This window comes from Mobula birostris, chromosome 3 (assembly GCF_030028105.1).
Source record: "Mobula birostris isolate sMobBir1 chromosome 3, sMobBir1.hap1, whole genome shotgun sequence".
Lineage (NCBI taxonomy): Eukaryota > Metazoa > Chordata > Chondrichthyes > Myliobatiformes > Myliobatidae > Mobula > Mobula birostris.
The window spans coordinates 166,198,585-166,214,129 of NC_092372.1; the positions used below are offsets into that span (position 1 = coordinate 166,198,585).

General features: G+C 41.4%; 1 protein-coding gene across 2 annotated transcripts in view; it reads right to left on the reverse strand.

The window, feature by feature from the left end:
* vopp1b (VOPP1 WW domain binding protein b) overlaps positions 1–15,545 on the reverse strand; it is a 52,490-nt gene that overhangs the window by 12,528 nt on the left and 24,417 nt on the right. Inside the window, exons 2-4 of one of the 2 annotated variants that reach the window (XM_072253624.1) lie at positions 14,584–14,642; positions 12,783–12,860; positions 9,583–9,734 (exon numbers count right to left, since the gene is read on the reverse strand). In XM_072253624.1, the coding sequence (XP_072109725.1) occupies positions 9,583–9,734; positions 12,783–12,860; positions 14,584–14,642 (289 nt within the window). The remainder of the gene's footprint in view (positions 1–9,582; positions 9,735–12,782; positions 12,861–14,583; positions 14,643–15,545) is intronic. The other variant, XM_072253625.1, reaches the window with a different exon arrangement.

Below are 15,545 nucleotides of genomic sequence, written 5' to 3' on the forward strand. Positions count from 1 at the left end.
CTTTCTGAAACATCTAAAGCCTGGCACTTGAAGTAGCCATTCGTGCCCCTGTACCATCCAAGTCTCTGTACTGGGCACAACATCTTAGCTCCAAGTGCTAATCCACCATCGGTCTGAGTGTGTCCCTTTTCTGTCACCTGCCTACCCTCCTTCTCGCACTATCACCAAGCTTTCTCTACCTGTGAGCCAACTTCCCTTTCCTCAATCACTTCAGTTCGGTTCCCAATCCCCAGCAATTCTAGTTTAAACTCTCCCCAATAGCCTTAGCAAACCTCCCTGCCAGGATATTGGTCCCCCTGGGATTCAAATGCAACTTGTCCTTTTTGTACAGGTCACACCTACTCCAAAAGAGGTCCCAATGATCCAGAAATCAGAGTCCCTGCTTCCTACTCCAATCCCTCAGCCACACATTTATCCTCCAGCTCATTCTATTCCTATTCTCTCTGTCGCGTGGCACAGGCAGTAATCCCAAGATTACTACTTTTGAAGTCCTGCTTCTCAACTTCCTTCCTAACTCCCTGTACAGTCTGCTTTCAGGACCTCCTCCCTTTTCCTACCTATATCATTGGTACCAATATGTTATCTGGCTGTTCGCCCCACTTTAAGATATCGTGGGCACAATCAAAAACATCCCGGACCCTGGCACCTGGGAGGAAAACTACCATCCGAGTTTCCTTCCTGCGTCCACAGGATCGCTTGTCTTACCCCCTAACTATAGGGTCCCCTATCACTGATGCCATCCTCTTCCTTTTTCTACCCTCCTGAGCCACAGGGCCGGACTCTGTGCCAGAGGAACGACCACTGTTGCTTCCCCCAGGTAGTCCGTCTCCCCCAACAGTACTCAAGCAGGAGTATTTATTGTTAAAGGAGACAGCCACTGGGACACTCTCTAGCATCTGCCTCTTGCCCTTCCCTCTCCTGACTGTCACCCACCTCCCCAGGCCCTGGAGTGACTACCTATCACTCCCTCACTCTCCCTGACCAGATGAAAGTCATCGAGCTACATTTTCAGTTCCCTAACGCGGTCCCCAAAGAGCTGCTGCTCAACGCACCTGGTGCATATGTGGCTATTCGGGAGACTGGGAGTCTCCAGGACCTCACACATCTGGCACTCACAGAAAACTGGCCTCACACACATACTTTCTGTCTGTACTCTACACAGATAACCTACCTCGCCTCGACCCTTTATCACCGAAACCTCGTTGAGCCAAAGCCTTCCTACTCTGTCTCTCTCTACTCTGATGCCTGCTGCATAAATCTTTCTTCTTTTTAAACTCTTCTTGCTGTTCTCACTGGCTTGCGCAGTTGTGCCCCCATTCAAATTTTCAGAAACTGATTCTTGGAGGAAATGATTAGGCAATACACTACAGGTTTTAAAAAGTTAAAGTAGAGCCAATGGCTGTGTGCTTGGATAAAGTAGGTGTCACAAAAGGTTAACACCAAGGATAAAGGCTTATGGGATTAAGTGCAATATGAGCATGACTGGAAATCAGTTTATGATAGAAAACCAATTAGGGAAAAACAGGTTATTTGCAGTTAGTATGTTGTAATAAGTGAGATGCATGTAGAATCCGTAGAGCAAGCATTAACTTAAAATTTACAGTATATTGTGCGAAGAGAAAGACAGGCAGGAAATTGTGAGAATTTCAAAGGAGATAGGGTAGTTCAGCAAAAGGATAACAAATAGGATGCAATGAGAAAGAAATCAAGAGATTTTCCACTCAGTGACAACAATGGTCCAGAAACAACACAAAACTAATATCAATTTTCAGGGTGCCGCATACTAAGTTAGCACGGAGATACAGCATATTAAAATGGCAAATACAATGTCAGGCTTTATTGCAAGGAGAATTGAATAATACACCAAATGAAGTTTTGGCAATCTTTTTGCTGGGATCATACCTGGAAAACTGAAGTTTTGATTGGCTTACAGACAATATGCAGTGCCTATAAGAAGTATTCAAACTCACCCACCCCCTCCCCCGGAAGTTTTCATGTTTTGTTTTACAACATGGAATTACAGTGAATTTAATTTGGCTTTTTTGACACTGTCTGTCTGTCTAGGTACCATATCCGATGCGGACTTCGGTGACCATGGTTTTCTATATAGATATATCCTTCATTTTTTGGATGACTTCCATTTCCTCGATGTGCAGCCACCTGGCTATGCTTTTGATGTACATAAGCCGAGGTCTTCCTCCAGCTTTACTCCTCTCCATCTTTCCAGAGAGTATGTGTTTTTCTAGTTCACCTTTCCGCATGATGTGTCCTGGAATCTGAGTTGTCTTTCTCTTATTGTTGGTATGAGTAATCAAACTGCTTGGGCTCTTCTGAGAACTTCATTTGATGTGTCTGTGGTCTATGAGACACTGATTTGACACACATTTGACACTGATCAACAGAAAAAGACTCATAGAAACATAGAAAATAGGTGCAGGAGTAGGCCATTCGGCCCTTTGAGCCTGCACCGCCATTTATTATGATCATGGCTGATCATCCAACTCAGAACCCCGCCCCAGCCTTCCCTCCATACCCCTTGACCCCTGTAGCCACAAGGGCCATATCTAACTCCCTCTTAAATATAGCCAATGAACTGGCCTCAACTGTTTCCTGTGGCAGAGAATTCCACAGATTCACCACTCTCTGTGTGAAGAAGTTTTTCCTAATCTCGGTCCTAAAAGGCTTCCCCTCTATCCTCAAACTGTGGCCCCTCATTCTGGACTTCCCCAACATCGGGAACAATCTTCCTGCATCTAGCTTGTCCAATCCCTTTAGGATCTTATACATTTCAATCAGATCCCCCCTCAATCTTCTAAATTCCAACGAGTACAAGCCCAGTTCATCCAGTCTTTCTTCATATGAAAGTCCTGCCATCCCAGGAATCAATCTGGTGAACCTTCTTTGTACTCCCTCTATGGCAAGGATGTCTTTCCTCAGATTAGGGGACCAAAACTGCACACAATACTCCAGGTGTGGTCTCACCAAGGCCTTGTACAACTGCAGTAGTACCTCCCTGCTCCTGTACTCGAATCCTCTCGCTATAAATGCCAGCATACCATTCGCCTTTTTCACCGCCTGCTGTACCTGCATGCCCACTTTCAATGACTGGTGTATAATGACACACAGGTCTCGTTGCACCTCCCCTTTTCCTAATCGGCCACCATTCAGATAATAATCTGTTTTCCTATTTTTGCCACCAAAGTGGATAACTTCACATTTATCCACATTAAATTGCATCTGCCATGAATTTGCCCACTCACCCAACTTATCCAAGTCACCCTGCATCCTCTTGGCATCCTCCTCACAGCTAACACTGCCACCCAGCTTCGTGTCATCCGCAAACTTGGAGATGCTGCATTTAATTCACTCATCCAAGTCATTAATATATATTGTAAACAACTGGGGTCCCAGCACTGAGCCTTGCGGTACCCCACTAGTCACCGCCTGCCATTCTGAAAAGGTCCCGTTTATTCCCACTCTTTGCTTCCTGTCTGCTAACCAATTCTCCACCCACACCAATACCTTACCCCCAATACCGTGTGCTTTAAGTTTGCACACTAATCTCCTGTGTGGGACCTTGTCAAAAGCCTTTTGAAAATCCAAATATATCACATCCACTGGTTCTCCCCTATCCACTCTACTAGTTACATCCTCAAAAAATTCTATGAGATTCGTCAGACATGATTTTCCTTTCACAAATCCATGCTGACTTTGTCCGATCATTTCACCGCTTTCCAAATGTGCTGTTATCACATCCTTGATAACTGACTCCAGCAGTTTCCCCACCACCGACGTTAGGCTAACCGGTCTATAATTCCCTGGTTTCTCTCTCCCTCCTTTTTTAAAAAGTGGAGTTACATTAGCCACCCTCCAATCCTCAGGAACTAGTCCAGAATCTAATGAGTTTTGAAAAATTATCACTAATGCATCCACTATTTCTTGGGCTACTTCCTTAAGCACTCTGGGATGTAGACCATCTGGCCCTGGGGATTTATCTGCCTTCAATCCCTTCAATTTACCTAACACCACTTCCCTACTAACATGTATTTCGCTCAGTTCCTCCATCTCACTGGACCCTCTGTCCCCTACTATTTCTGGAAGATTATTTATGTCCTCCTTAGTGAAGGCAGAACCAAAGTAATTATTCAATTGGTCTGCCATGTCCTTGCTCCCCATAATCAATTCACCTGTTTCTGTCTGCAGGGGACCTACATTTGTCTTTACCAGTCTTTTCATTTTTACATATCTATAAAAGCTTTTACAGTCCGTTTTTATGTTCCCTGCCAGTTTTCTCTAATAATCTTTTTTCCCCTTCCTAATTAAGCCCTTTGTCCTCCTCTGCTGAACTCTGAATTTCTCCCAGTCCTCAGGTGAGCCTGGCAGAAAACCTGATGCAGTCTACAAGAGAACTGAGACATGGGAGAAGATTTGTTTATCAGCAAGACAATGACCCCCATGCATAAAGCCAAAGCTACACAGGAATGCTTAAGAACAACAAAGTTAATGTCCTGGAGTGGCCAAGTCAGAGTTCAGACCTCAATCCAATTGAGAATATGTGACTGGACTTGAAAAGGGCTGTTCACTCAGGATCCCAATGCAATCTGACAGAGCTTGAGCAGTTTTGTAAAGAAGAATGGGAAAAAAATTTTGCAGCGTCCAGATGTGCAAAGCTGATAAAGACCTATCCACACAGATTCACGGCTGTAAGTGCTGCCAAAGGTGCATCTACTAAATACTGACGTGAAGGGGGTGAATACTTATGCAATCAATTATTTTGTTTTATATTTGTAATTAATTTAGATCACTTTGCAGAGATCTGTTTTCACTTTGACACGTCTTTTTCTGTTGATCAGTGTAAAAAAAGCCAAATTAATTCAACTGCTCTAAAACAATAAAACATAAAAACTTCCAACGGTGGGGGATGAATACTTTTTATAGGCACTATATTTAAGCCAATTCAGCAAAGTTTTAACAGATGGATTCTTTGAATTAGGGGGTTGACTTGTGCTGAAAGATGAGCAGATTGGACTTTCATTCTCCAGCATTAAGAACCTCATTGAAACAAGACTCTACGGTGAGAATGTTTCCCTTAAGGATGGGAAAATACAGGACTTCAGAAAAGATCAGCCCCAAACAGCAGAACAAATTTAGTGGCAATTCACTATAATTCTTCTACCGAGCATATTGGAAACGTAGAAAATTTATTCAAGGCAGAGATACTGTACGTTTCTGAACAAGAGAAGTCAAAGTTACAGGGATTCGGCAGAAAATTAAATTGGAGTCAAATATTCGATCAATCTAATTGAATGCAAGAACAGGATTAAGGGGTTGCTATGGACAACTTCAATTCATACGTTTATACCTTGTAGTGTCAGAATATATTCCAGGGGAAAATTGAAGAAGCTACAATGGACCATTATAGCATTACCTAGAGATAAATTATTGATGTAGCAGGAACCAAGTGCAAATTCCTATCTGCCACGCCACTGCATGTTATTACATCATGAACCCGGCAGCAATGAATGTGGAGAGACTGCCTATGAGGATTCTGATTCAGATTACATTTTTGTCATGTACAACAGAGTGCAATGGAATTCCTGGCTCATGTGAAGCAAAGAGTGAACAGTATACTTTGCAATAAATGCAACAATAACTGGTATTATATGGGCTCAGTCAAGCAATGAAGTTATAGAACATAAATGCTGGACTCATGGCTGAAACTTGGGCAGCAGGATGAGTGCAGGCCTTTGCAACACCTGTTCCATAGATCAAGGGTGCACCATATTCATATGGTTTCTCTCAATACCTCCTGTTAGATGTGATAGGAGATGGAGTCTCCCAAGAAAAGCAGGAGCACTTCAGTTTATTATTTCCTTCTTTATAATTGCACAGCTAGAGCAATGGGGATGTCAGGCAGGGTCCCTGGTGACTTCACCTACAAATAGTACATCCAGCTGCAGCTTCTTACACTGTGTTAAGGAGTTGGAAGATGGAACTGGAACTGGATGAACTCCGGTTCATTTGGGAGGGTGATAGACAAGCCATATACAGAGGTAGTTACACCCAAGGTGCAGGATACAGGAAACTGGGTGACAGTCAGGAAGGTCAGAAGGGTTAAACAGCCAGTGCAGAGTACCCCTGAGGCCATCCTCATCAACTACAGGTATACCACTTTAGATATTGTTGTTTGGGGGGGGCAGGGGGGAGAAGAGAGAAGAAAGAGAATGAACTAGCAGAGGAAAGTCACAGTGGTCAGGTCTCTGGCACTAAGTCTAGCTCCAAGACTCAGAAAAGAGGGAGGGTGGGGGGAGGAGGAGAAGAGGCAAGCTGTGGTGATAGGGGATTCATTAATTAGGGGAACAGAAAGGAGAAATGTAAAAGAACAGTTAAAGAAACCAGGAAGACTAGAAGTCATTCTAAAAGGATGTTATAGCAGATAAGGTGAAAGAGAATCCTCAGGACTTCTACTGATATGTTAAGAGCAAAAGGGTTGCAAGGGCCAAAATTGGTCCTATGGAAGATCAGAATGGTAATGTATGTGTGCAGCCAAAAGTGATGGGGCAGTTCTTAAATGGATTTTTTTACATCTGTATTTACTCAGAGTCAATACAAGTGAGGCAAAGCAGCAGCGAGGTCATGGAGCATATACAGATTACAGAGAAGGAGGTGTTTACTGTTTCAAGGTAAATCAGGGTGGACAAATCCCCAGGGCCTGGTAATGTGTTCCATCGGACGCTGTGGGAAGCAAATGCAGAAATTTCAGGGGCTCTAGCAGAGATATTTAAGGCATCCATAGCGACAGATGAAGTACCAGAGAACTGGAGAAGCCAATGTTGTTCTGCTGTTTAAGAAAGGCTCCAAGAACAAACCAGGAAATTACAGGCCTGAAAAGAGAATTTAGAGAACTAGGTAGAAAGCTGAGAAGCAGAATCTTCCGGGTAGTAATTTCTGGATTTCTGCCTGTGCCACGCGCCAGTGAGGGTAGAAACAGGATGATTTGGCAGATAAATGCATGGCTGAGGAGCTGATGCAGGGGGCAGGGCTTCAGGTTCTTGGACCATTGGGATCTCTTCTGGGGGAGGTATAACTGTTCAAAACTGACAGGTTGCACCTGAACCTAAGGGGGACCAATATTCTCACAGGCAGGTTTGTTAGAATTGTTGGGGAGGGTTTAAACTAATTTGGCAGAGGGATGGGAACCGGAGTGAAGGGACTCAGGATAGGACGGATGGTAAAAAAGTAAAGATAGCATGCAGTCAGATTGTTAGAGAGGGTAGGCAGGGGATGAGAGTTAGTTGCAGCCAACAGGCTGAGTATCAAAACATTAGGGATGCAGAATCAGAAAGGATAGCAAATACAGTATTCAAGGTGTTGTACCTAAATGCATATAGTATAAAAAATAAGATGGATGATCTTGTTGATAGGTGAGAAGGCAGGTGTATGGGGTTGAGGAATAGCAGAGCAGACTTGTTGGGCTGAATAGCTTAATTCTGCTCCTGTGTCTGATGGTCTTAATGCAAATGAAATATTGGCCTTCATTGCTAGAGTGATTGAATTTAAGAGCAGGGAGATTATGCTGCAACTCTGCAGTGTAGTGGTCAGGCCACAGCTAGAGTACATCCTTACTTGAGGAAAGATACACTGGCTCTGGAGTTGGTACAGGGGAAGTTCACAAGGTTAATTTTGGAAATGAGGGGGTTAACCAACAGTATGAGGAGATATCATGTCACCTGGTATTATACTCAATGGAATTCTCAAGAATGAGAGTGGATCTTATAGAAACATAAAATTATGAAAGGGATAAAAAAAATATAAGCCATAATAGAGGAAGGAAAGTTGTTTTCACTAGTAAAAGATGTGAACTAGAGGACATAGCCTTAAGATTTGGGGGAATAGATTTAGAACGGAGGAAGAGAAACTGCTTTTCCAAGAGAGCAGTAAACCTATGGAATTCTCTACCCAGTGAAGCAGCAGAAAATACTAGCTTTAAATAGTGAAATTTTTGCATAGTAGGGGAATTCGAGGTTATGGAGAAAGGATAGTTAGCTGGAGCCGAGTCCATGGTCAGATCAGCCATGACCTTATTGAATGGTGGAGCAGGCTTGACAGGCCGGATGGCCCACTCCTGCTCCTATTTCTTATGTTCTTATGTTTTTAAACTAAGAATAGCTTGCCCATTCCAGGTATCAGGCTGATAACATATCTTTGAATTGCTTCCAATACATTTACATGCTTCCTTAAATATGACCAATAACGCACAGAGTAACCCTGATGTAGTCTCACGATGGCCCCATATAACTGAAACAAACTTCCAGATTTTGCATCTCCCTGTCAATAAAAAAAAATTCCTTGATTACATAGAGTACACAGAAACTAGGCCTTTCTGAATAATTCATTCAGATATTCTAGTACTTGAACCCTTGCATCTCTCATTATTTAATAGATACTCTTTTAAAAAAAAATTTCTTGCCAAAATGGGCAAGTTCATATTGTTTCACTTTACCAGATCTTTGTCCACTCAGTTAAGCTATCTTTATCCCTTCATAGCCTCCATGTCCTCATACTAAATCAGGGACTCCCAACCTGGGGTCTATGAACACCTCCGTTAATCGTAGGGGTCCATGGCATAAAAAATGTTGGGAACTCATGTGCTAAATCTTTGTCCACTCAACTTCTTCCCTTCATTGCTCTTCACAAATTATTTTCCTATCTACTTTTGTCATCAGCAAAATTATCAAATTTATATAACTTGTATATAGTTATAAGATATTGACAATGCCAGATATTAAGCACTTGCCTCCTCTCTCTCCTTCCAATTCTCCTCCAGTCTTCCAATTATTGTCATCTTTCCCTAGTACCTACTCAAACCACCACCCCACCTGCCACTTCACTCCTTCCTGGTTCTATCCATTCACTACACTGTGCAACCACATTTGCCTACCTCCTCTATCTGCTTCTGGTTCCAGCTGCCACTCACCTTTCCCTAATGGTTCTTTGTTTTACCATTTTCACCACCTATATTTATCAGAGTACAGTACAGGTAGCCCTTTTTGTCCTGTTAACTCCCTCCAGCAGCTCTCTCCAATCTCCACACTCCCCTCTCCCCACCCCCCACTTGATCTGCCTCTCCTTTCCCACTCTTTCACTAACTCCTAACTTCGCCCTTTTTTCCTTCCTCTACTACCTGCCTGTCATCTTCCACCCCTCCTTACCCAATCAGCTTTAGTTCCTCTCATCACACCTCATTTTTATACCGACCATCTTAATTCTCCACTCAGTACTGAAACAGATTATCAACCTGGAATGTTCCCAAGCAGATTCTCTTTTTGAATAAAGAGGTATTTGTCTCTCCAATATCACGGCAACTTTGAACAAGCAATTACAGTTGTAGTATTTGGCTTATACTCAATACAAACAGAACTGCTTGGTCCAAGGTCAACCAGATTTTAGGTATGCAGGTACTTCACTGCTCTGGACAACTTTCTTTGTGCACTATTTTGTGAGTTTAACGATGTTCAACAGAAATGTACTCACTCATTGGCACAAATTTACTCCTAGAATTTGAGTAAGTTTAATACTTACTTCCCGTAGTCTGACAACCAGTTGTGTTAACAGGTTGCCTGGTGAAACCCACTGTAAAAGGAGGGTCATCGGTCATTTGAGGAGGATGCAGTCTTCTCCGAATGAAGAAACCAGCTCCACAACAAAATAGGACCCCCATCATTAAAAGAAACCTGTGAATAGCAAAAAGAATGATGCACACACATTTTATAAAATTATATGGTATGTGGATGCCACTGGCAAAGCTACCATTCATTACTGTCAATCCCTTGTCTCAGTGGATCCAGGATTTCAACGCTGTTATAAAACCAAGAATGGCAAAACATTTCCAAAGCAGTTAAAAAAAACACAGAAAACCTACAGCACAATACAGGCCCTTCAGCCCACAAAGCTATGCCGAACATGTCCCTACCTTAGAACTACCTAGGCTTTACCCATAGCCCTCTATTTTTCTACTTACATTTAAGGAAAACACTCAGGTTGTGGTTCCTTGGGCCTCTTTCCCTCATCCTATGTCTATACTGACCCAAAGTAAGCTCTGGATTAATCCCTTTCCCTCTTCCATTGTACTCATCCAAGTACTCATAAAACTTTGTGAGGGCTTTTAAGTTCCAGATCACACCCTCAGTTATACGTTTTCCCTCCAGTTTTTCTCTAATAAAAACAAATCTATACTTCGTATTATGTCCTCATGCCCTTGGGTCTAAGGAATCTAGATGTTATTCACACGAAACTTGTGCACATCATGCTTTTATGTAATTAGCTAGAAAGTACAACTCAGTTTTACAATTATAACAATTCAGTAAGACGTTAAATGCTATGTATTCAGCTAAACCAAAAGTTGATTTGTAATAGATTTTATTGCACAAAGCTGACTGCCTGCGAATAAACTAAATATTTAGATATTTCATAGTGTAGATATGGAATGCCTACTGTTCCATGACCAGACCACACATCCACCTGTATATAGGCAGAGACTAAAGAGCAAAGCTCCAGAGTTCAGGACAACAAAGAGGTAGTTGTGGGAGGCAAAACAAAGAGGTAGTTGTGGGAGGCAAAAGAGCAGCTACTGGATTGCTTCAAGTTAGTGGATTGGGCTGTGTTCAAGGACTCATCTGTGCATCTGAATGAATACACCATGGTTGTCATGGTCTTTATAAAAACAGCAGTATCCCCACAAAATCATTCGGAGTCTTCTCCAACCAGAAGCCCTGGATGAACCAAGAGATCTGCGATCTGATGAGGGCCAGATCAGACGCTGTTGGCCAAGAAAATTACAAGAGGTCCAGATACAATCTCTGGAAATCCATCTCACGGGTCAAGTGGCAATTCCAGACTAAATTTGAACCAATGAAGGATGCTCATCAGTGTGGCAGGCCTTGAATGTCATCACCTCTTATAAATTTTGATCAAGTGACATAGGCGACAACAGGGTTTTGCTTCCAGATGGGCTCAATGCCTTCTATTCTCACTTTGACTATCAAAACATATAGGAACCATCACAAATTTCCACAATCCCTGATGATACTGTGACTTCAGTTTCTGACACCAACATGCGAGCAGCCTTTAGGAGGATGTACCTATGAAAAGCATTCAGCCCGGATGGGGTACCTGGCTAAGTATTAAAGACCTGTGCTGATCAACTGGCTGTTCACTGAGATCTTTAACTTATCACTTCGGCAATCTGAGGAACCCACTTGCTTCAAGCAAGGTTCGCTTGTACTGGTGCCTAGGAATGTGGTAACCTGCCTCAATGACTATCATCCAGTAGCACATACATCCACAATGAAGTTATTTTGAGAGGTTGGTGATGAAACCAACTCCTGTCTGAGAAACAACTTGGATCCATTCCAATTTGCCTACCGGAGCAACAGGTCGACAGCAGATGCCATCTCATTGGCTCTTCACTCAACCCTGGAACATCTGGACAACAAAGATGCATACTTCAGGATGCTCTTTATTGACAAAGAATCAGCATTCAATTCCATCATCCCCTCAAAATTAATCAATAAGCTTCAAGACCTTGGCCTCAATACTACCTTGTGCAATTTGATTCTTGATTTCCTCACCTGCAGATCTCAGCAACTTTGGATTGGCAACATCTCCTCCATGATCTCCATCAGCACAGGTGAACCTCAAGGCTATGTGCTTAGCCTTCTGTTTTACTCACTTTACAATTATGACTGTATGGTTAAACACAGCTCCAATGCCATTTTCAAGTTTGCTGATGACTCCATTGTCAAAATGAATCAGCATAAAATCTGGCTGAGTGGTGCCACAGCAGCAATCCCTCAATGTCAGGAAGACCAAGGAGCCAATTATGATTTCAGGAGGAAATGAGAGATCTATTAGCCAGTCCTCAGAGGATCAGAGGTGGAGAGGATCAACAACTTTAAATTCCTTGGTGTAATCATTTCGTAGAACCTGTCCCGGGCCAGCACGCAAATGCAATTATGAAGAAAGCACCATGGTGCCTCTAGTTAGGAGTTTGCAAAGATCCTGCATGAAATCTAAAATTCTGACAGACTTTGATAGATGCGTGATGGTGACTATATTGACTGACTGCATCACAGCTTGGTATGGAAACACCCATGACCTTGAATGGAAAATCCTACAAAAAGTAGTGGATGCAGCCCAGTCCATCACAGGTAAAGACCTCCCCACCACTGAAGCACGTCGACACAGAGCGTTGTCATGGTAAAGCAGCATCCATCATCAGGAACCCCCACCACCCTTCTCAGTGCTGCCATCAAGGAGCTTTAGGACTCACACCATCGGAATCAGGAACAGTTATTACCCCTCAACCATCAGGCTCTTGAACCAAAAGGGATGACTTCACTTGCCCAATTATTGAAATGTTCCCACAAGCTATGGACTCACTTTCAAGGAGTCTTCATCTCATGTTCTCAATATTTATTATTTGTTATTATTTCTTTATTTTTGTGTTTGCACAGTTCGTTGTCTTATGCACATTGGCTGAATGCCCAAGTTGGTGCTGTCTTTTATTGATTCTATTATAGTTATTATTCTATTATGGATTTAATGAATATGCCCACAGGAAAATAAATGTTAGGGTTGTATATGGTGACATATACGTACTTTGATAATAAACTTACTTTGGACTGCATCAAAAACTGCTAAGGTTTGCAGATATTGATCGATGGCTTCTTCCCCTCACATTCGATTACATGAAACCAAAGCATAAAATATCACACACTTACCAAAAATACCATAATCGTTGGATAGAGAATGCTCGCATGCAGCATCTAGTACCACAGCAATCCTCATATGCACGACAGCTACGAAAATATTGGATAAACCAGTCAACATAACTGCTAATGTATTATGTGGATCAATCTCATTTTTTATGCCAACTAAGTCCTTAAGGACAACACAGCCAGTCTCATTCCTGATTATTTCATCATGTGGTACAAGCACAAATGTTTTTCTAGTTTTTAAGCACTCAGTCTCAAACTAGTAAACTGCAAGTTCAATTCCACCGCAGAATTTAAAATATTAGACAAGCAAACAGTAACAAGTGCAACAGTGAAATATTGCGAGCACTGGCATGTGAAATCTTTCAGGGGAGAACATCAACCTGAACCTCAGCTGGTTAACAAATATCATTGCTTTATTACACCTTAGCCAGCATACAAACAAGAATTGCTCAATATCCCTATAAGCAAACTTGGCAGAGGTAGTTTATTACTTCTCAGCTACAAAGGATCTGTATTTTAATAGGTCAAGTTGGCTAATGCCCTGCTCTCACCAAAAATGGATGCTATTGTTCAGTTCACTTGGTTGCTCAGTAGTGTTTCTAAAGTTATGACACAGGCATGGAAGACCAGCTTAACCTAGCTGGGTCACAAGGCCAAACATGAAAGCATAGGTAATCTTCTCTTCAAGTCTGTTATCAAGAGATAACAGTCTGATTAGAGGTTATCAATATCAAAAAGGACACAGACAAATGTTCAGGCCTTTATTTTTAAATATTGCCCTGCCAACTTTTACTTTAATTGTGCTGCTGAATTTAAATTTGAAATTCTGTTGGACCATATGAGGAGGGCAGCCATTTGGTTTCAGCAGAGTTTATCAGTCAGACTGAAACACATTTACAAAAACCTGTTTATTTGTGCCATCAAATTCGTCTTTTTATTCTTACTCAATTGTAATGAGAGTGTTGCCCAAATAAAGCACCTGATGTTTGCATGTTTATATCCTGACTCCTGTGTTCAGTTGAGTGGAGAATGACTTACTGCTGAAATATGTACTTTCTTCTTCACACACAAGGAAAGCAGTACAGTAAAAAGACTGATTTCAACACAGGATTGGCACAGACAGAACAGGATTGTGTAGGTGTGCTTTAGTATTACTTGCAGGGGCAATGCAAAACAAAACCCATTAAAACAAGATAGTGTCAGTAGATTCCATTAAAAAATTTCACCCAGAAAGCAGTTTTAATGAGGAATTTTCCACCTAGTATAGAGGAGATGACTTAACATTTTCATCTAAGGTGTATCTAGGTCATTTCCCCTTAAATCTTCTTTCGTGCACAATCTCACAGAGACAGCACACAAACTGCCATTAGCCTGCGGGTTCAATTAATACTGGTGGCAAAGGGCAAACTTTTCAATTTCTCAGCAAACCCTTTAACCACATATATACCACATCAGCATCCATCTTACCCAAACAGTAGTACTATGAATTGAGGATGTAACCTATAGCAATACGTTGTTGCTTTATTATGATGCCTCAACCCCTAAAACCACAGATAAACCTGGGTATAAAGTTCCAAATAGGCAAAGTAATAAAGGACAAATCATTTTATTTATGTTAATATACATAACCTATAATTTAGAATTGAGGTCTCCATATTTCATATGTTTACACTAGGAAAATATTTTAATTTAAACAACTGGACTAGAATCTTCATCTATCGAGGTATTTATGACTGCTGTATTTGAGTGCATTAACAGTGTGAAATACTGTAAGAAAACATACATTAAGCTCTAAAATACTTACATAAAATAGGTGGGATATCCTGCATCCACATACCAGCAGTATTTTTTGGCCGCTGTACTCTGGGGAGTAAAAAGAAATCATTTAAGTTTTTTTACCAACAGGTTCCATTTCGCATCCTCAGTAGACAAAATACTTACTCAAGTACTGAAACCAAGTCAAACCCTGTGCTCCCACTTCCAATTTAGATCCCGTGCGTTAACAGGATCATCTTCAATAGTAAAAAAGTGCCATACGTAAGCCAATATTTCAAAGAATTTTCTTAATGCACATGCTTTCTTTGTATTTCACACAATAGGTTGAGCACCAAGCTGCAAAAGGAAATGAGGTGATAAAAGATACATCGAGCTACCTACAAATGTAATTTTAAAAAATCCTCAATAATTACTTACAAATAGTTAATCAGCATTGAACACAAAAAAAAATTAGGTTTGTGTTTGTTCTGAAACATTAATCCAAACATTAGCAGGCAGTTCACTGGTTTTCTTGGTCAAGCAGAAATCACTCACTAACCTGGTTCAGTTTGCCTACAATTTAATTTTACGCATTTGTAGATTTATCTCAATCTCTATTTATTTGTGACATTACACACAAAGAAATGAGGTGTAATAGAGGCACAGATTAAATTACTAGACTAGAAATCTATAGGACAGAATGAACAACCGAAGTTCCAATTCCACTATAGCAAGTGTGGCATTTAAATTCAACTAACCTTCTAGAATTTGAAAAAGATTTTTTAATAATGATCATACATAAACTACCAGATTGTCATCAGAACCCATCATGCAAGTGTCTTTCAAGATGGATCTGTCACTATCTGGCATGTATGATTCTCCAGGCCAGAAACTGCTTAACAAAATCCTCGAGGGGCAAATACAGATGGACAATAAATGCTGGGTTTGCCAGTGATGTTCAGATCACAAATATAAAATTACAGTGTTAAAATAAAAGAAATTACATCATGG